This window comes from Lathyrus oleraceus, chromosome 2 (genome assembly GCF_024323335.1).
Source record: "Lathyrus oleraceus cultivar Zhongwan6 chromosome 2, CAAS_Psat_ZW6_1.0, whole genome shotgun sequence".
Classification (NCBI taxonomy): Eukaryota; Viridiplantae; Streptophyta; class Magnoliopsida; order Fabales; family Fabaceae; genus Lathyrus; species Lathyrus oleraceus.
This window is the reverse complement of record NC_066580.1, coordinates 338698304-338718744: the sequence shown is the minus strand read 5'-3', so window position 1 is coordinate 338718744 and position 20441 is coordinate 338698304. Positions and strand designations below refer to the sequence as shown.

At 34.5% G+C, this 20441-nt stretch overlaps 1 protein-coding gene across 1 annotated transcript; it reads left to right on the top strand.

The window, feature by feature from the left end:
• Positions 1-17671: 17671 nt before the first annotated feature.
• LOC127119405 (UDP-glycosyltransferase 74B1) lies at positions 17672-19681 on the top strand. Its single transcript, XM_051049639.1, has 2 exons — positions 17672-18375; positions 18758-19681. The coding sequence occupies exons 1-2, from the start codon at positions 17716-17718 to the stop codon at positions 19505-19507; spliced, it is 1410 nt and encodes a 469-aa protein (XP_050905596.1). The 5' UTR covers positions 17672-17715; the 3' UTR covers positions 19508-19681.
• The last annotated feature ends 760 nt before the right edge of the window (positions 19682-20441 follow it).

The window sequence follows — 20441 nt, the reverse complement described above, 5'->3', positions numbered from 1 at the left end:
AAATTGATCCGGAACCCTTTGTCACACAATTGACTTATGCTGAGTAAATTGTGCTTTAGGCGTTCAACATAAAGGACATCTTCGATGATGGTAAAAGGAGGTGCTCCAATGGTTCCTACTCCAAGGATTTTTCCTTTAGTGTCATCACCGTATGTAACATATCCCTTGGCCTTTAAAGATAGATGTGAAAATTTGTCGATGTCGCCCGTCATATGCTTTGAACAACCGCTATCAAGATACCACTGATTCGAGGTTGTCTTCAAGCATACCTACAAAACAAAATCAAGTTTTGTTAGGTACCCAAATTGCTTTGGGTCCTTGGTAGTTAGTACCCTTTTTAACCCACACATAATGCCCTTTTGGAACGCTAAAGTTTCGCACATAACAAGCATTAGGTGTGTGCCCTTTGATTCCACAATAAAAGCAAGTAGGTTGAAAATCACTTCTATATCTAGGAACATAATTCTTCTTCTTAGCAATCATCTTCTTATGACTTTGATGCATAGTTTTAGAATTGTTCATTTTTTCTTTAGCAACTTGTTCACTTGCTTTAACAAAAATGGTCTTATTTGTGCTTGGTTTAGAAAACTTAGAATATCCTAATCCACTTTTATCATTAGAATACCTTTGGTGCTTAAGAATTTCTTCCAAGCCAATTTGACCTTTTTTCATATCTTTCTAAAACTCTTTTAAGTTGAACAATTTGAAAAGATAAAGATTCACAATTCTTACATGTAAGACTTTGTTTTTCATCCGTCAACTTTTGTTTTCCACTTTCAATATATTTTTCCAAAGCAATATTTTTTTCTTCTAAGGATGAAATTTGTTTCTTTTGGGATGAAATACTTTTATACAATGTCTTGCATTCTTTTAAGAGTTCATTTATAACATCTTGTGCGTCATTGTCATAAACTGAAAAATTGCTACTAACCTCATCGATTTCTTCATCGGAGTGATGTGAAGCCATAAGAGCCATGTTCGCACATTCATCGCTTTCCGATTCCGAAGATGAACTGATCTCATTATCGTCCCAAGCGACGTAAGCCTTTTTGTTTTTGAATTCCTTCTTGCCTTTGAATCCTCCTTTCTTTGCAAGTTTTGGGCAATCCGACTTTATGTGACCTTGCTGTCCGCATTCATAACACGTGACGTCTTGCATTGATGTGGATGTTTCCTTTTTCCTGAAATGGTTATTCTTTTTAGGATAAGAGGAATTTTTATTTTTATTAAAAAACTTACCAAGCTTCTTTACAAGAAGCATAAAGTTCTCATCTTCGGACGTCTCATCATCTTTGTCCCTTTTTGAATCAACCTTCAAGGCAATTCCCTTGGACTTCTTTTCTTGACTTTCGTGCTTCTCGAGCCTTCCAAGTTCCAATTCGTGTTCTTGAAGTTTTCCAAACAGAGACGCGGATGTCATCGTTGAGAGGCTCTTCTTTTCGGAAATAGCGGTCACTTTCGGTTGCCATTCTCTTGTCAAAGATCTTAGGACTTTCAGGTTGAGATCATCATTAGTGAAAGTTTTACCAAGAGCAATCAAGTGATTTGTTAGATGGACGAATCTCTTTTGTAAGGCAACTATAGATTCACCGGGCTGCATGCGGAACATCTCATATTCTTGACTTAGAGTGTTTAGCCTCGATCTCTTCACTTCGGTGGTTCCTTCATGTGTTTCAACCAAGGTGTCCCAAATCTCCTTTGCCGATTTACATTGAGATATACGGAAGAACTCGTCCATACTAAGAGCGCTTTGGAGTATGTTGATTGCCTTCTTCTCATTCAGAATCCTTTTCTTATCATCTTCGTCATAAGTGTTTTTCAACTTTGGGGTACCAACTCCATTCACCACATTTACCGGTTTGTGTGGACCTTCTTCAACTGCTTCCCATATACCTTCCCCTAGGGCTTCAAGATGTGCCTTCATTCTGATTTTCCAAAAATCGAAATATTCTCCGGAGAAGAGTGGGGGCTTGTTGCTACTTCCACCGTCTTTGAAAACCGGATTTATGCTTGCGGAAGCCATGCTGGATCTCTAGGAACAAGTTACCTATAACTTGCTCTGATACCAATTGTAAGTTGTAAATGTGCCTAAGAGAGGGGGGTGAATTAGGTGGTTAAAAACTCTTCGATCTTGTTTCCGGTTTTTGGTTATTTTTTGTTTAAGTGCGGAAAAATAAATTGCGGAAAGTAAAAAGACACCGGAAATTATAGTGGTTCCCTTCACAATCCGAAGGTACATCCACTCCCCTTTCCACACGAAAGAGATTTTACTATAGTTAGAATTATGGTACAGCCTATTCATACAAACGGTGATGCCTACTATCTAACCTATAGGTAAACAAGTGTATGAAGAACAATCCTCTTCAACACCAACCCTTGTGTCCAACAATCCTGGATCACAAGTCAAACAGAAATAAATCTTTTTGATGATTTTAACAAAGTGTAGTATTATCAATCTTCTCTTGATTGATCTTCTCCTTAGATAAATAATTCACTCAATGAATAATATACAAGTGTTCAACAAAAATAGAATGAGATGAAACTTTGATTATGAACACTTTTAAAAATATTGAAGGAAAATATGAAAGAGTGATTATTTTAAGTTTGTATGAAAATTCTTGGAGGTGAAAATTCATTTTGAAAATTCAAGAATTTATATTGCCAAAAACACCTTTTCAAAGAGGTATAAATTTCTCATAAAAAATGATGAAAAGGTACAATTTTCTGGAAATAATTTTTTCACTGAAACGAACAGTGTTAACCGGTTAACCAAATGGGTTAACCGGTTAACGCATATTAACGTTAGCAGAGAATTTCAAAAACTGGGTTATTAACCGGTTAACCCATATGGTTAACCGGTTAACACTGTTGAAATGCAGAAAAATACTTTAAGAAAAATGTGTCTTTCATTTCAACATGTTAACCAATGATTATGTTCAAAATGTAAATGCAGATCATGATTGTTGAACACTTGTATACTAATCTAAGAATGAATTAGATATACCTTAAGAAGTAAATCAACAATCTTGCAAACGGTTGACTTGAAAAAGAAGCTTGATCAAAAAATTTCTCATGCATATGTGGCTTGGTTACTTTGATGCTTGAATGATGTTATCTTCATCAAAATACTTGCTGGATTGAAGCTTGCTTCTACAGGATATTCCTCCTTTGAGTTTATCCTTGATATGTTCATCCTAACCGATGACGAATATTCTCTATCTTTGGTATTGTTCCCGATAATAGGTAGTTGTAAATCCTATTTTATCTTCTCTCCCCAGTAGGTTATTCTTACCCAATAACCGGTAATGAATACGCCTCTTTTTCCTCAACGAGTCATCCTTGATATGTTTACCCTAACCGGTAACGAATGTCCCTCTGTCTGAGTGTATTGATATTCTTACTCAGTAACCAGTAATAGATAATACATCTCTTTTACTCCTGTATTGAAGTCTCCATTCCCCTGTTTGGTTTGAGTATTACAGCTTTGTTCTGATCTATTATCATCCCCTGCAGGTAACCTTCCCCAGGCCGAGTCCTTCCATTGATTTACTTTCATGGAAAATCCCTTGTGTCTCCATCAGTTTTCAAGTTGTAGCCTGGCCTACGCATAGCCTTTTATCCCCTAGAGTCTTTGTCTCCTCAGTGAGTTTTCCTTACGGAATGCATTATGCTCCTTAGGACTTTCAGTCTCTCCGGATTATTTCCCTTTGTGGCAATATATTCCCCACAAAGATTATTTTAATATTCATATCATATGCATCATGAGGCCTCTTAGGGACCAAAATTTGTTTCTTGATGTTGTTATTTAAGTCCATTCTACTGAGTTGATACAAAGATTTTAACCTTCATATCCTTAGTTAGAATGTCCTTAAATAGGGGCAGCTGTAAGACCCCAATTTTGACCCTAAGATCCCTCATGCTATCTCATCATTTTCATTGGCTCTGGGATCACACCTTGGCATCCTCCTTACCCCTCATTCATTGGGTTTACCTTGGGAGAGATCACCAAGCACATTTGATTGTATCATACTTTATTTTTCTTTGTTTACTAACCAAAATACCAGAAATATGTCTATGTATAGCTTTATTTCTTTTATAGGTAGTGTGGGCATCCGCCAATGCCTCATCAAGCTCACAACTAAGGTTTGAGACCCTCAATGCAAGGAGATCAATAAAGATATGTTTCACAATGGTTCTAAAAATCATATATAGATCCCCATGTTCTTAATTTGTCACTTTGATCAAGAATTCATCAAAAGTTTGAAGCTTGTTTGCCTTGGAAGCCCTAATTTATCTGGGTATGTTGTGTGACTTCCTCAGCAAGTTTCTTCAACAATTTGTCCAATATATCAAGGGATACTTCATTTTACATCATCTTATGCATATATGATCCTCCATGAGTCCAAAAGATCAATATAATTTCAAGTTTGCAAGTTGGTTCAAAAAGGTTGACCAGAGAAAGTCAACTAGTTAAAACTGGGGTTCCCTAGACCCTATCTCCTACACTTTTTGTCATATGAAAATGATTCCAAGAGAAACGTTACTCCTTATAACATTCCAAACAAATTTTATGTTGTAATCAAGATCTAGGTTTGCTTGGAAGTCATTTTTTATGGTGAAACATTATAGGTCATTTTGTATGTGCCCTAGTTAGGAGGTCACCTTCCAAGGACCATAACTTGCTCACTTTTTATGAGATAAAGGCCATCCAAGTTTCATAATCAATTTAAAGATGTCCTATACATCTTTTATTCTTTTAGAAATGTCAAATTCAACTTTCAAGGGCATGTGCGAAGAGGAAACATTATAGGTCATTTTGGGCCATTAACATTGAACAACCAATTTTCCTCAACTTATAAAATGCATAACTCCCTCATGACAAGTCCAAATGAGGTCAACTTTTTGACCAAATTGAAGAGGGGTGAAATAGATACAACTTTGGTGAATAAACCATTTCCATTTTAAGCTCATAGAAAACGTTATTCAAGGTGGAAGAAGTGGTCATTTGACTTGGTACTTAGAAAAATTTCAATTATGTTTGATTTCTTAAACTTCCACCTCAAAATTCATCATGATACATGCTTCAAATGGAAAAGTGTTCAAAATAAAAGTTGTAAACCTAGATGTCACCTTTCCAAATAGTCCAAGATCACTTAATTTGGACAAGATTTGGGGGACTTGCGCATGGTTCCTTTCATAGGTTTGTTTTGGCAAGATTTGAATTCAATTGTACATTTCCTTTTGCATGCTTGCATGTTAATGTTTCAATACTCATTATGCACGAATTGGAGCAAGATTAGATCATGATTTTGGCCCAAATCATTGCCCATGCATCCATGCACTGAAGTTGCTAAAATTGGCAAAATTCCAAATTGTGTGAAAAGAAACTTGCTAGGCTATATATACATGACCATTGTGATCAGAATGAAGATCCCTTTTGTCCAAGCTTTGAACCCTTGCATCCCTAGCCTCCATTAAAGGATAAACTTGAAGATTTCACTTGAAATCGAGTCTCAATTCTCCTTCTATTTTGAGATTGAAACTCCAAGAATCCAAGCCTCTCTTTGATCCATTTCACTTCCTGCAAGCTTCTAGAGTCGAGCCAAGGAAAATTGGAAGCAAGATCAAGATGAATTGAAGCTACCCGAAGGTGATTTTTCTCAAACTTCTCTTCTTCGACTCTCCCTCATTTCTCAATTATTTTGCTTGATAATTGGTTGTCTGGAGTCCTACCAATGTAGGCAACAAGATTGAGTTGCTTTAAGGTCAAATCGAAGCAACTCAGATCATGAACCTCAAATTCAAATCCATGTATCTTTCAATATACTTGGAATTGGATGAAATGGAGGTCAGATTCGAGCTCCTGAGCATTTTTCCTTTAAAATCATGTCCAAACTTTTTATTTTGGTGAAGGTTGGTGGTGGACCAGTCCGGTGAGGTCCACCAGAGAAGAAGACCGAAGTTAGGGCTCCGGTGGTGCGTTGGCACTCTCCCAACCTTCTAATCCATTTGCAATGTTCTAATCCTGACCGCTCCTTGTGATTATCATCCCTATGACGCGTTGACTGAGGTGTATGGTGTGAAGTGCGCGCTTGGCCATCAGATCTGCCACCTCAATCAATGAGGGAGATCTGATGGCCCTTGTTTTTTTTTGTATTTTTTGAATTTCCATTTAATTCACTTATTTTATTTTATTCACTTATTTTATTTTATTCATAGAAACTTCATTTTTAATCCAAAAAAATGGGACTTTCACTAAAAATCTTTAAATATTTTTCTCTTCCATATTTTGAATTAAAATCATTAATTTGATTAATTTTGGTATTTTTCATAAATTAAATGTTTTTGTGCATATTTTTAATTGTTTTAAAATACTTCTAACTTTCCAAAAATCATGAAATTTTTTGTCTAAGGTCCTTTGACCTTGTTTGGCCTAGGATAAACAATCCCTTGGCTATTTATTTGGTATTTTGAAGGGATTTGAGGTTTTGTCCAAATTAAAATGTATTTTAAATATTTTTTTAATTGATTAAATGTTTAAAAATTATGTTGAGCCATTTTTATGGTCTTGTGATGTTTGACTTTCTGTTTGGGCCTTGGTCATGGTTGATTTGACTTTTGTTTGATCAAAACCATTGGATTTAGGGGATTGATGAAATGTATATTTCATCTCCCAAAATGAATGGATGGTATTAATCAGATGAAATTCCTCTCATGATCAATTTGTGTTTCTATTTCCCCTTCCCTCTTAATCTTCATCCCTATTCTTTCCCATTCCCTCATTTGACCAATGAAATCTCTAATATCTAAATACTAATTGATTCATCAATGACCTTGTGTCAGAAGAATCAATACAAGTCTGACTGAGATAGGTCCCCCCCCCCCCTCCATTTTCTTTTAGTGTGTGGTATGTTTTAGGAGTTTGGTTCTTTGTACCAAATCTCTAACATGCATTAACATCTATATTTTTATTGCCTGACATCTGATAATTGTGACTTCTACATAAGTCCAATTACGATTGCTTAACATAGAGCTAAATTTGACCCTCAAAGCATAACATTCTAGTAAGTGAGATTGTAAGTCTCTCATTCTTCATGGTATTGTGTGGAGACTTGACCTTTTTTACTTTCATGAGAGCTAGTGGCATACTTGTTGAATTATCCAAGTTGGAGCCCTTCTCATGGAAGATGTTTTGGTTCAAGAATTCATACTTATGAATGAATGGTTGAGTGTTCTCCAAAGAATGACTTAATCAATTAAAACTCAACACTAACATTTGACTAACCATTGACTAACTCTTATTCATTATGCTTTTAATTTCAAGTCATTTATTTTATGAAATTTACATTTCAGTCATTTATCATTCATTTCCATTTACATTTCATGCAACTTGTTTATGTTTAAGTCCTTTTTCACTTTGCTCACTTAAGCCATGTCTTGTTATTGTATATATTGTTTGTGTGTTTTGATTTTGTTTGTGGTCTTAGGACCCTAAAACACCTAATAACAACAAAAAAACCTAAAAAACATTTGGTGGACTGTTGGGACTTGATCTGAACTTTCGGAATTAGAACTAGGCAACATTCCCCGTGCTAAAGGACTTGGCCAATGCAAACATTTGAGATTGAGTTACCTCCGTTTGTGCCTTCATCTGATGTAAGACCTTGGATGCCTTGGATCCATCTGCTACTCTGTCAATGTGCTTAATTTCCTTATTATTGTCTATGTGTGATGTTTTGTTCTGAGTTGATCAAGGAATATTTTATCTGCTACATGGGAAGAAGTTGAAGACTGCTAGCTATTGGAATGCTTGCTTGGATTTGGCTATCTTTATTTGATGGCTTGATCTTTATGATGTTTGGATATTGCTCATTGCTTATTGCTTATTGCTTGATCAAAGTCTAAAGGAAAATAAGTTTCTATATGACATTCTTGTCTGTTGGAGTGCATCCCATTGGTCAGATCTTTTCAACTCTTAACTTTTAAATTTTTGCTTAGGATAGTTTCTTCATCTCCTCCCACTTCTTTAATTTCAAAATCTCTCCATATTTTCAAAACCTTATTTGATTGTGTTTTCAAACTTAGACATGTTTTAATGATTAGAAACTTTGGCCTTATGCCAATGAATTTTGAAATATTTTTTTAATCAAATTTGTAAATAAACTTAACCATATTTGACTTAAACTTAAAAAGACAAAAAGAACTAATAACCCTATTCAAATATTTGGCTTTTATACTCTTTTACTTAAAATCTTTTTTTGGTAAAATCAATTCACCAACTTCTTTGAAATTTTTACCATGAACTACGAGGTTTTGATCCCTCATTTTTATGTTGGTACGTAGGCACATGACCGAAGGTCTTGTTAAACACAAAAATATAATCAATGAATTCTTTTCTCATCCTCACACTCTATATTTTCTCAAAATCATTTATACCCAAAAACATATGCACACAAAAAAGGGCTCCCTAAGAGTACCTAGGACACTTTGGGTGCTAACACCTTCTCTTTGTGTAACCAACCCCCTTACTTGTAATCCCTGGCATTTTTATTAGTTTTGATTTCCTACTTTTGCCCTTTTCCTTTGGAAACAATAAAAGCGCGGTGGCGACTCTGGTTTTATTGACGTCAAGTTTATCTATAGCTTGATGGTTATGAATTTACCGCTATAGTTCCCAATTCTAACAAAACCTAAACTTATGTGATAAATTCTTAGCAATGGAAATTAACAATAAACTACACTAAGAAACAAATATCTAAACATCTAATAATCTGCGTGTGTGTGTGTGTGTGTGTGTGTGTGTGTGTGTGTGTATGTGTGTGTGTGTGTATGTGTATGTATGTGTCTGTGTGTGTGTGTATGCATGTGTGTGTGTGTGTGTGTGTGAGAGAGAGAGAGAGAGAGAGAGAGAGACTACACCATGATATATAGTAGTTTGGCTCTATCATCCTCACAGGAGCCTACTCCACTTTCTAATGATTTTTTCATTGAAAGTAGATCTTCCAATATGTTTTGAAAAATATTACACGAGCTTATTCAATTACTAATCTATAATAATGCTGAGAAAAATAAATCTCTTATCTGGATGTTGACGTGTATACATCTTAATGCCGAACTCAGAGAGAGATACCATGTTGGGCTTACATTGGGAAATTTGTATGTTCAGAGAGAACTACCGTGTTGGAGTTACATTGGAAAATTTGTGTGTTCAGAGAGAACCTTTTTTAGTACGAGATGTGAATGTATTTCCTTAATTTCGAGTTGATTGTTGAGTGTGTTTTTTAGAGTTGTTGTTGAGTCTCATGCATTCATGTATATCGAAGATAGATAGGAATACGGTCCAACGAGGTCACGGTTCAGAGAGAGCTAATGACAATCTCATGTTCAGAGAGAACATTATATTTCCGAGAAAAACGTGAGACATGGATAATTCAGCAACATACCTATGACAACCAAACTTCGGTACCACATGCATCTTGGAAGAGGAGTACGTTGAATTAATAAATTTGCATTGTGATCGTTGTTATTGTTGTAAATTATTGTGTGAGAATGATAATTTATGTTATATATGATTATCCTTGTTGTTTAATGCACCGTTATCATCTGTAAAGTTATTCTCACCCTTGTTTGTTGTTTTGTGGTATTTTGTACTCTCTTGGTGTACATATAATCATGTAGAGGAGTAGTTGCTATTGAGCTGGAGGAGGGTGTTGAAGTCGCTTCACTTATTTGTTGTGTATCAAGATTCTGGAAAGAAAGATACTAAAATCCACAAAGAAGTCGCCCAAGCTGGGTGAATATGATTGAAAGGGAGATCCAGAGGAGCACATGGAACTTGTCAACGATCGGATGAATTACTTCAATATTGATGAAGCATTTAAATGCATATTATTTGTATTAACTCTGGTTAGGCTGACAAGGTTGTGGTTCAATGGCCAGCCGGAAGGGAGCAATGTATCATGGACGGATTTCTGTGAGCTTTTTTTTGCACACTTTACTGCCTGGAAAAGATGGTCAATAATTGAATCTGCTTTGAGTAGGATTATCCAAGGAAAGAATGAAAGCTTGCGATCTTACATCGACCAATTTACACAAGTAGCTATTAAAGTCAAGGGATTCGAAGAAGGCCTTAAGTGTTAGATCTTCGAAAACAACCTTCTAAGGAACCATCCCTTCAGGTTGAAGATAGGAAGGAAGAAGGTGTGAACCACTTAGGAGATGTTGAGCATGCCTAAGTATTACATGATATCGGAGGAGAAACTAATCACACACTTTGAAAATCTTGCATCCATCAATACCAACTCTAGTCTCCTGGCCGGGAAGGAATGTTACCGACATAGAGGTGAATCTGATGGGGGAATGCGAGGACGGTATGATAAGTGTACTTCACTAATTGTCTCGGGAGAAGATCTACCTGTACTGCGCCAATTCCAAAATTCAGAAAGGGGGAGTCTGACCTCTTTACCCTGTCAGAGAGACGTCCTGGACTGGTAAGTCGAAGTATTATCGCTTTAATAAAGGTCATGTCAATAACACTAACGACTGCATCCAATTAAAGGATGTCATTTAAGGGTTGATCAAGAGGGGTTAGCTAACCGAGTACGTCAAGGGGGAAAACATAGAGAGAGAGAGAGAGAGAGAGAGAAATCTCCTAAAATTAAATCTCCCTCGAAGATTGTAGATGTCGGGACCAACAGCGATAGCAAGAAGGCAAGAAAGGGAAGCACATGTATATTGTCATCATCATGAAGAGGAAAATCTGCAATATGTTGGTCGTACATAAAAAGTAGCAGGTATAATGGCGAAGATTCTTGATTGGCCCATCTTGGGGTTCCGAGACTCAGAGTAGGTAAGAGGGGTCCCCAAAGAAATTTCCCCCTAATGATCATAGCTACATTCGTGTAGTTTGACGTCTTCTGGATCCTTATGGATGGCGGAAACACCTTTGATATTATGTACTCAGATATGTTCGAGAAGATAGGACTTGAGTGAAGCCAGTTATGGTCATACGAAGGCTCCAATCTGAAGGAATTCAATGAAACAACCACCCATCCCTAGGGATATGTGGAGCTAATGGTATTAGTAGGAAACAGGAAGGACATCCGGATATTAAATTCATAATTATTTGTCGTCCTTTACCGGATCATCTATAATTATCCTAGAAAGGCCTTTTGCAGCCACGTTAGATGTCGTAGCCTCTTCGGTGCATTTCAAGCTCAAATATCACAACCTTCAGAGAGAGCCAACCACCATCAACACCGATCTCGAGGGAGAAAAATATATCAAGCCCTCCATAAAGATCAGGGAGAAGGTGTGGCCATGGAGATTAATGTAGTTTCCCTCACCAGTCATTTCAACAAGATGGGCATCCATCATCTAAAAAGTGGCTAGACTGACAAAGGCGAGCAGGAAGAATAAGCGGTGACAAGCCCTCCTGGTTATGTTTCCTTTTTTTCTCATTTACAATAAATATGTATAATCATCCTTCTTATGTGCAGTGATATATTGCCATTATAAATGAAATATGACATTTCCTGAAATATTTGTTTATTTGTGATTGTGCATAGTGATAACAAGTTTTTGGTACGAGACATGATCGAGGCCCATTACATTGAAAGTTAAGGGTGATGTCGGAGACGTTTTGCATGTCCGACTATAATAATCAATTTCCCCAAAAAATTACATCAGACCTCGTATTTTAGTCATCCACCCCATTTTTATCAAAATTTTCTCTAGAGATGCATCACCGTAATATATTTGGGGTGTATCTGAAGATGGAACTTTGTAATACCTATTGTACTAATTTATGGTGTTTTCATTCACTGAGTTGGTTTATTTAAAAACTCAATGATGTTTCCAGATATGCATATTCGAAAATGTCAAGCAGAAAATTGGATTAAACATCACCTTTCATGTTTTTCTCCCTCATGATCAAAGGGAGCTTCACCTTCAAAACCCTTAAAAAGATATTGCATTCTCGATCAACTTTTCAACATCAAAACATCACTTTTTTATCATATCACATCAAAGGGGGGAAAAGAAGTTGGAATTTAAGGTAAAGTTATTCATTTCATCCCTCATTCCTTGCATTTATGTGCTTTTTGAGCTAAAAATATGAACGTTGAGTCTGAATATACATATTTAGACTCAATTTCACATGATTCAGAGATCCATATCATGATGTTTCTGATACTTGAATTTTTAATCAATTTTTATGTTATTATTGGTAATAGATATGGTGTACCTGGATATGTTTCCCAAATATATTGTGAGGGTGGATGTTAAATCTTATGAAGTTATGAATGATGTTAAATTGGATGAAGTGAATGATGATATTAAACCGGACGATGTTAAACCGGATGCTAGATTGATTTTTGTCGAGGTAGATTTTCGGGAACAATTTACAAATAAACAAGAGTTTATTATTCGTGAAAATATGCTACAATGGGTCCGAACGGAGGCCTAGAAATTGGGATTTGGTGTTGTAATCAGAAGGTCAGACAATAGTTATGATAGAAGAAAAGCATTTATAATAATGAGATGTTAAATAAGTGGCACATACCAACCAGTGATTAGGAAGTTGAAACGTGATGACACCGGATCGAGAAAATGTGAGCGTTTGTTTAAATTGCACGGATACCATAAAGCGAATTATACATGGAAACTTAATGTGGTTTCTGATATACATAATCATGCCTTGAGTGACCAGAAAGTCAGTCATCCAATTGTATGTCACCTTATTTTGGAAGAGAAGGAACTTGTGTCGGACATGAAATTAAACATGGTGGCGCCAAAAACATACTGGCAACTTTGAAACGAAAAAGTCCTCAAAATGTTTCAAATATAAAAAAAAAATATATAATATGTGTGCCCAAAACAACAAGGCGGTTAGAGGCCCAAGATCTAAAATGCAACAACTGTTGAAGTTTTGGAGGATGACGACTATGTTTATAGGTACATAGTTTGTGAGGATAAAGTCACAAGTTGATATATGTAATGTTGTCAATGATGTAATCTTGATACAATTTGAGACAAGCGTCGTGTCTTTTCTACTTTAATGTCATAGAATTTGGGGGTAATTTTTGGAAAGTTTTTTTATTTCTAACTTTTTCACTGCATATTATATTGGTGTTGTATGAACAGTATTTTGGATGGGTCTGGATAAAGGTGGCAAACAGGAATGCCCGCCCAGGAAAAGTCCGCACAAAAGTGAGGACGGGGCGGGGCGTACCTGTGGGCACTGCACCTTTTAGGCCTAAAACGTGCCCATAAAAGCCCGAAAAAAAGGGCGGCGGGGTAGGGCGGTCACATTAGAGGGTGAGGGCCTAAACGCTTGGCCCGCCCCGCACTAAAGTGTAGGAAAAAGGACATGTCCAACGGATCAGGCCCACTTTGCCACTTCTAGGTCCGGATATACATCTTCAGACACACTCCATTTTAATTATAAAATAACAAGGAATTTTATAGATGTGCATCTCCGTAAACACCCTTATTTTTTAAAAAAGAATAGGGTGTGTCCAGATATGCATATTTGAAATATGTCCAGAAGGAATACATATCCATATCTTGCATTTGCATATTTCAATGGCGCAAATCCCCCACTTCAACTTAGGGTCTCCGAGGACATAATTCTCATCAATCTGAAAGCCATACAGAATACTCTCCTACGATATTCAGAAAATCCAAGAGTTGTCAAGTTCGAGTATCGTTCACCCTCGATTGACGACGAAGGGAAGATACGGTTAGCTAAACTTGAACTAAAGACATATGAGGATTTGAAGGTTATGTGCAGTACATTTTATTACTCAAGAAAGGATTCGATTGAAGGGGATGCGATAATTGCAAGATCGGTTGAAGATATTATAAGGATGTTGCAATATCCTAAACCACCCCATATGTAATGAAATGTAATGTTAAATTTATGTTAACTATTATCTATGTAATTTTGAGTATTTTGATGTTAATTTATGTTGTTTTTCTAACAATTTTCCATTATCTCTGATTGTTTTTGGTTTGACCTAATAGAGGATATTTTGGAGATACATTTTTGGGAACCTCGTTCAATATTGAAAAGTAAAGGTTGTTACAGAGATGCAGACCGGACTCAAACGAAGATATATCTCCTAACTAAATTTTAACAAAATAAAAGTATCTCAGCAATTTGAACTGAATGGTGTGTATAAATGGTGTGTCCAGAAATATTTCTATGAAATCTATAAACAATTTTGACTTTTCACCCTGGTGCGAAAGCACCATATATAGTGGGATGAATATTCTCTTAAACGTTTTACATGAGTTACTATACATAATTTCCTCAATTGTATCTATAGTTATTTTCTCTAGGCTATACAATCTTTTTACTTAATTTTAGTAAAACAATACTAACCCCACCCGATGTGGTGGAAAAGCACCCTATGAAAATCCAAAGTTGCCTCTCAGATTTCGGAGATGCATCTCCGGCCGCATCCATATCTTCAGTCAAAATATTAAAACTGAGTCACACCCAATATATTTTTCAAAGTTTAATCCGGATATGCATCTCCATAATAATTTAATTTACACTTCATACACCCCTCTTTGAAACACCCCATTTTACCATAAATTATTCCGGAGATGCATCTCCGCATGCACACCAGACATAATTTGGAGATGCATCCCAATACATCAACAATATGATCTTCTCTAGCCCGCTCCTCCACTAGTATCTCCTGATGAGCTGGTCTCGATCGATCTTTCTGGAACATCATGTATCATATAAGAACGTGACACCCTAAAGAACCATCATATGTAACCGTCTACTTAACTCTAGTCGCTCTCAGTTATGATCTCATTGCCTCCTCTAGTACCAGACGATTAAGATAATCATCAAATATAGCATTCATATATCTACGTGTCATAACGGGAGGAGTAGACACAGAAGGGTCTTTGAGAATATACTGCATGTAGTCAAACTGTCGCATGAAGCGCTCAAGCAGATGAGGAAACGTCAAATGTGAACCGCAAGTCAACCATCTTGAGTATAAGACTAAAAAGACATGTCTCCTGGTGATCGACGTACGTATAAAAGTGTATATCCTATCCTACCAAGCGGTCAGGATACACTTTGAATGGCTATATCACTTAGTTCTCTTTGAGCGGGACGAATGCAGAAGCACGTGGCATATCCTCAGTATAAGTCGGTACACGTAATTAGTCAGAGACGCGTGGAATGTGCTGAGGATTCAAGCCTGAAAAGTGTTGGAACACATGAATCATTAGTAATGACGTTGCAAAATTATAATGAAAATCATAGACAAACACTAAAAGAGTAATAAATATTACTGTTAATAGTGTGATGTTGTTTGTCACCTGTTTCTTCTTCCACATACAACCTTCATATAATTTAGAGTACAAGTAGACCCAACAAGCACCCATCAGTTGTACTCATGAATCTGCTCAAAGTCATTGAAGTACACATATCTAACACGTTTCTCATAATGTATAAACTATCAAAAATGAATAAACTATCAATTTCATAACCTAATCATCAATTTATACAAAAACTCAAAAACATTTAAAAAATAAAAAATTAACAAATTGTGAGTTTACTTCGTTGTTGAACGAACTCTTTAATGGACTTGATGTTGATGGAAGAAATTTTAAAATTAATTGGATGATTTTGAAATAATGTGAGTTGAGAGAGTTTGAAAATCTTAAAATTATTTTTTAGAATTAAGAAAGAAAAATGATTCTGATACAAAATATATCTCCTTAATATACAGAGAGATATATCTTCGTAATTCTTCCCAATTGACTTAGAATCTAATTCAAAAATATATTACCTTGCGATGCATCTAAAGACGAATATCTAAAATTTAAAAGTATTTTATATAATATTAGTGTATTTTTACAAAATATATTAATAAAATATATGCGTTAAGGAATTCTAGGGAGTAGTACTTAAGATACGTGTCTTTTCTACCGTGTATCCCAATGCTACTAATCCAGAGTCGTGAATCATGATGACCACATGGCCGTAACATCACACATGCCATGACGCATACCTAATAATAACGTCACCAATATGTCGTCACATATTACCTCGTCATCAATTACCTCATTGCTTCTGCCTTCAACTCAATCTTAAATCTTTTTCTGTCCTTTTCCTTAAATCTTAATTTGGCAATTTCAGCACTCCAAAATTCTTTTCTTATTAAGTTAAAACAGAGTCTAATTTATTTTATTTTTAATGGTAACATATAAGTCGAATCAAATTGTAGGATAAAAAATTGATATTCATACACCAAAACATACACTAAAATATTATAATAATAAAATGATATTTACGATAAACAGTAAAATATTATAATAATAAAATATTATTTAATAAAATATAAAAAATAATATTTTTTATTTTTTAATTTAAAAATATTATACTATTAATCAACTTTATAATTTTATTAATCAATATTTAATATTTTATTAACCAACTTTATTTCATTAATAAAAATTATTTTTATATTTGACTGTTAATTAACCAACTTTATAATTTCGTTAACCAATTTTTTATATTTCATTAATCAATTTTATTTTTCCACTAAAAATTATTTTTAGAGAGCGTTTATTAATCAACTTCATAAACCCATTAACCAATTATTTACATTTCATTAATCAGTTTTATTTTACCACTAAAAATTATTTTTAATATCTGAACGTTTATTAATCAACTTCATAAATCCATTAACCAATTATTTACATTTCATTAACCAACTTTATTGTGCACGCACTATTCATATGATATTGTTCATAAACTATTCATGTACGGATTTAATATTCACAGCACTGTTCACCGTATTTGTGAACAGTGCATACGGTGTAGGTGTAAATTATAGTGTAAACATAATAATATTGTTGTAAGATTGTCAAATAGAAGATTGTCAAATATAAAAGAATGTTATATTTTTATATTATTTATTTTTGATATTTTAATTGTAGAAATAATATATTTTTTATAGAATACAAAGATCAAACATAAAAAAATTGTATAATCTAAAATAATTAATATCAATTTTAAGATTATTGATTTTATAATTAAAAAAAAATAGTGATGCAGATTATTATTTGTTTACCTGCTATTTTTTATATAATATTGATTATCATATATTACAAAGTCTATATAATTTAAAATAACATATAATGAATTCACACCCTTACCTTTACTATGCAATTATTAATTAAATTATCAATTAAATTGATTTAGCTTGACAAAATAATATATTTTTATTACAATTTATATTAGAGAAAATCAATTGTATGAGAACTTTAACGGTATAAGAACTTTAATAGTTTATAATATATTTTTATTTCAAAATAATATATTTTATACAATTGATTTAGCTTGACAAAATAATATATTTTTATTAATCTAATTATACAATTATTTTCGAATTATAATAGTTTATAAAAAAAACTTTAGACATTATATTTAAATAATTTTATAGAAAAGCTTATACAATTATTTTTTGAGAGAAAAAGACTATTTAAATTGCGGTTAAGTTGACAAATGGTGAGTTTGATAAAGCGAACACAAATACGCAAGCTAGAATCACCTTTGATGTTGACCATGTTTTTGTTTGTGTAATAAACTACATGCAATATGATGCTCTTTAATATTATATATAAACAACCCACGACAACAACTCATTACACAAACAAAAACACAGAAACAAAACAAACATGGTTCTACAGAGTCACAACAACAACAACAACATGAACAACAATGTTCATGTCTTAGTAATCCCATACCCAGCACAAGGTCACATAAGTCCACTAATCCAATTCGCAAAACGATTACTCTCCAAAAACATCAAAACCACATTCGCAACAACTCACTACACCGTTCAATCCATAACCGCACCAAACATCACCGTCGAACCAATCTCCGACGGTTTCGACCAATCCGGTTTCTCACAAGCCAACAACGTCGATCTCTTTCTCACTTCATTCAAATCCAACGGTTCAAAAACACTCTCGAACCTCGTTCAAAAACACCAAAAAACTTCCACGCCAATCACGTGCATTGTGTACGATTCTTTTCTACCTTGGGCACTTGATGTTGCTAAGAAACATGGGATCTACGGTGCTGCTTTTTTCACTAATTCAGCTGCTGTTTGTAACATTTTCTGTCGTATACATCACGGTTTGATTGAAGTTCCTGTTGATGATCTGCCTTTGATTCTTCCTGGTCTTCCTCCTTTGAATTGTAGAGATCTTCCAAGTTTTATAAGGTTTCCGGAAAGTTACCCTGCTTATATGGCTATGAAATTGAGTCAGTTCTCTAATCTCAATCTTGCTGATTGGATGTTTGTTAACACCTTTCAAGCTTTAGAAGGAGAGGTAAATTTCTCATTACAATTTAACTATTTACTTTTCATTACAGAGGTGTTGGTTCGAATTCGCACAATCTCATTTATTCAATTCTAAATACTCAAATTTCAAACCACTAACTATTTGAAAAAATATTTGTTTTGTACCATAACAAAAAAAACAAAAAGAAGAGTAACTAAAAGTCAACTATTTGAGCCATGATAAAATCAAGTTTTATTTTATTTTAATTTATTGTGTCAGCAATTGAAATCACATTGTTCGTATTTACGTAAGACGTGACATCAAGTTTTTTGTTTTTTTAATATCTTGGTGTCTGTAGTTGAAATTACATTATTTTTGGTTTTTCTGGTTCATTTTTGATGATTGGAATTTTTTTTCTTTTGTGTTGAAGGTGGTGAAAGGGTTAACTGAGTTATTTCCTGCAAAGTTAATTGGCCCAATGGTTCCTTCTGCTTACTTAGATGGTAGAATCAAAGGAGACAAAGGTTATGGAGCAAGTTTATGGAAGCCATTAAGTGAAGATTGCATCAATTGGTTAGAAACAAAATCATCTAAATCAGTAGCATATGTCTCTTTTGGAAGTATGGTTTCTTTAACATCAGAACAAATGGAAGAAATAGCTTTTGGATTAAAACAAAGTGAAGTAAATTTCTTATGGGTTTTAAGAGAATCAGAGCAAGGAAAATTACCAAAAGGGTTTAAGGAATTGATAAAAGAAAAGGGTATAATTGTAACATGGTGTAACCAACTAGAGCTATTGGCACATGATGGTGTTGGTTGTTTTGTGACACACTGTGGTTGGAATTCAACGCTTGAGAGTTTAAGTCTTGGTGTTCCTGTTGTGTGTTTGCCACAATGGGCTGATCAATTGCCTGATGCAAAGTTTTTGGAGGAAATTTGGGAAGTTGGTGTGAGGCCAAAAGAAGATGAGAATGGTGTTGTGAAGAGAGGTGAATTTGTTGAGAGTTTGAAGGTTGTGATGGAAGGTGAAAAAAGTGAAGTGATTCGAAGGAATGTGATGGAATGGAAGAAGTTGGCTAGGGATGCTGTTAGTGAAGGGGGTAGTTCTGATAAGAATATTAATGATTTTGTGGATCAATTGATGAAGAAAGAGAAGCATGGAAATTTGGGTAGTTACTAGAGTGGTTATTCTCATCAATAGATTGATTTATGTGATTGTATGGCTTTATTTGTCCTTTTGAATCTTGTTATACTTGGTAGAATTTTTCCATGTTTGTGCGGAAATTGAAATTAGATATTGCCAACAAGCATAAGTTGTTGGAATTTGAAAAATATTTTGCCTTTTTGAGTTTAATATTGGTATTGTTTTTTTTTTAAACATCAAAAAATAGATTAAGTGACTGAAAAGATTATTGACACAATAATCAAGTAGTAGACTTTGAGATAAAATAATTTAGTTAGGATATCATCCTTCAATGTAGATATCATTTTATAATTGTTAGCTCAAATTTTCGACGCACACTCCAAATTATCAAAATTGAAAAGCATGTACAACTGATTTCGACTAAGAGATGATTCGACCAGCTGAAGGTAGACTGACTTAGCTGATTAAATAAAGATCAAGCTTATAGCTGAAATTTCGGAACGATTCCTTAAGGAGCGGTTAAAAAACGGTTTCTATCAAAGATTTGAAATTTAAATAAAGGAGGGAAGAGTATCTTCGATAGAAACCGCAAGGATACACGTGGAAGCAGAGTGAGCGAACGTACACATGGAGGACGCCATGTGTATCGACGTGATTGAAGAACCCTCAGAGAGGTTATTTCGATCCAGTATAAATATAGGGTCTTAGAGTTAGAAAAGTGTGTCAAATTATGTACAAAGACCTGCAAATTTACTAAGTATTCGTGTGAAGAAGAACTGTAAAACGCAGAATATACGTTGTCTACACCATTGTTTAATCATTTCAAAGCATTACAAAGTTATCTTTACTTTCTCTTCAGAAATATCTTTCCTTGCTCTTTACTCTTAAACACTTTATTTCTTACTTCGTCGTTTACAAATTTAAAGATCTTTAGTTCATTTCGTTACTTTGAACTTTTACCTTACATTCT

Bases quoted from the DNA above. Each gene is read 5' to 3' on its own strand.
- LOC127119405 (XM_051049639.1), top strand. From the start codon at position 17,716: ATGGTTCTACAGAGTCACAACAACAACAACAACATGAACAACAATGTT. The intron at 18,376-18,757 runs GTAAATTTCTCA...TTTGTGTTGAAG, and splicing joins TTCAAGCTTTAGAAGGAGAG to GTGGTGAAAGGGTTAACTGA.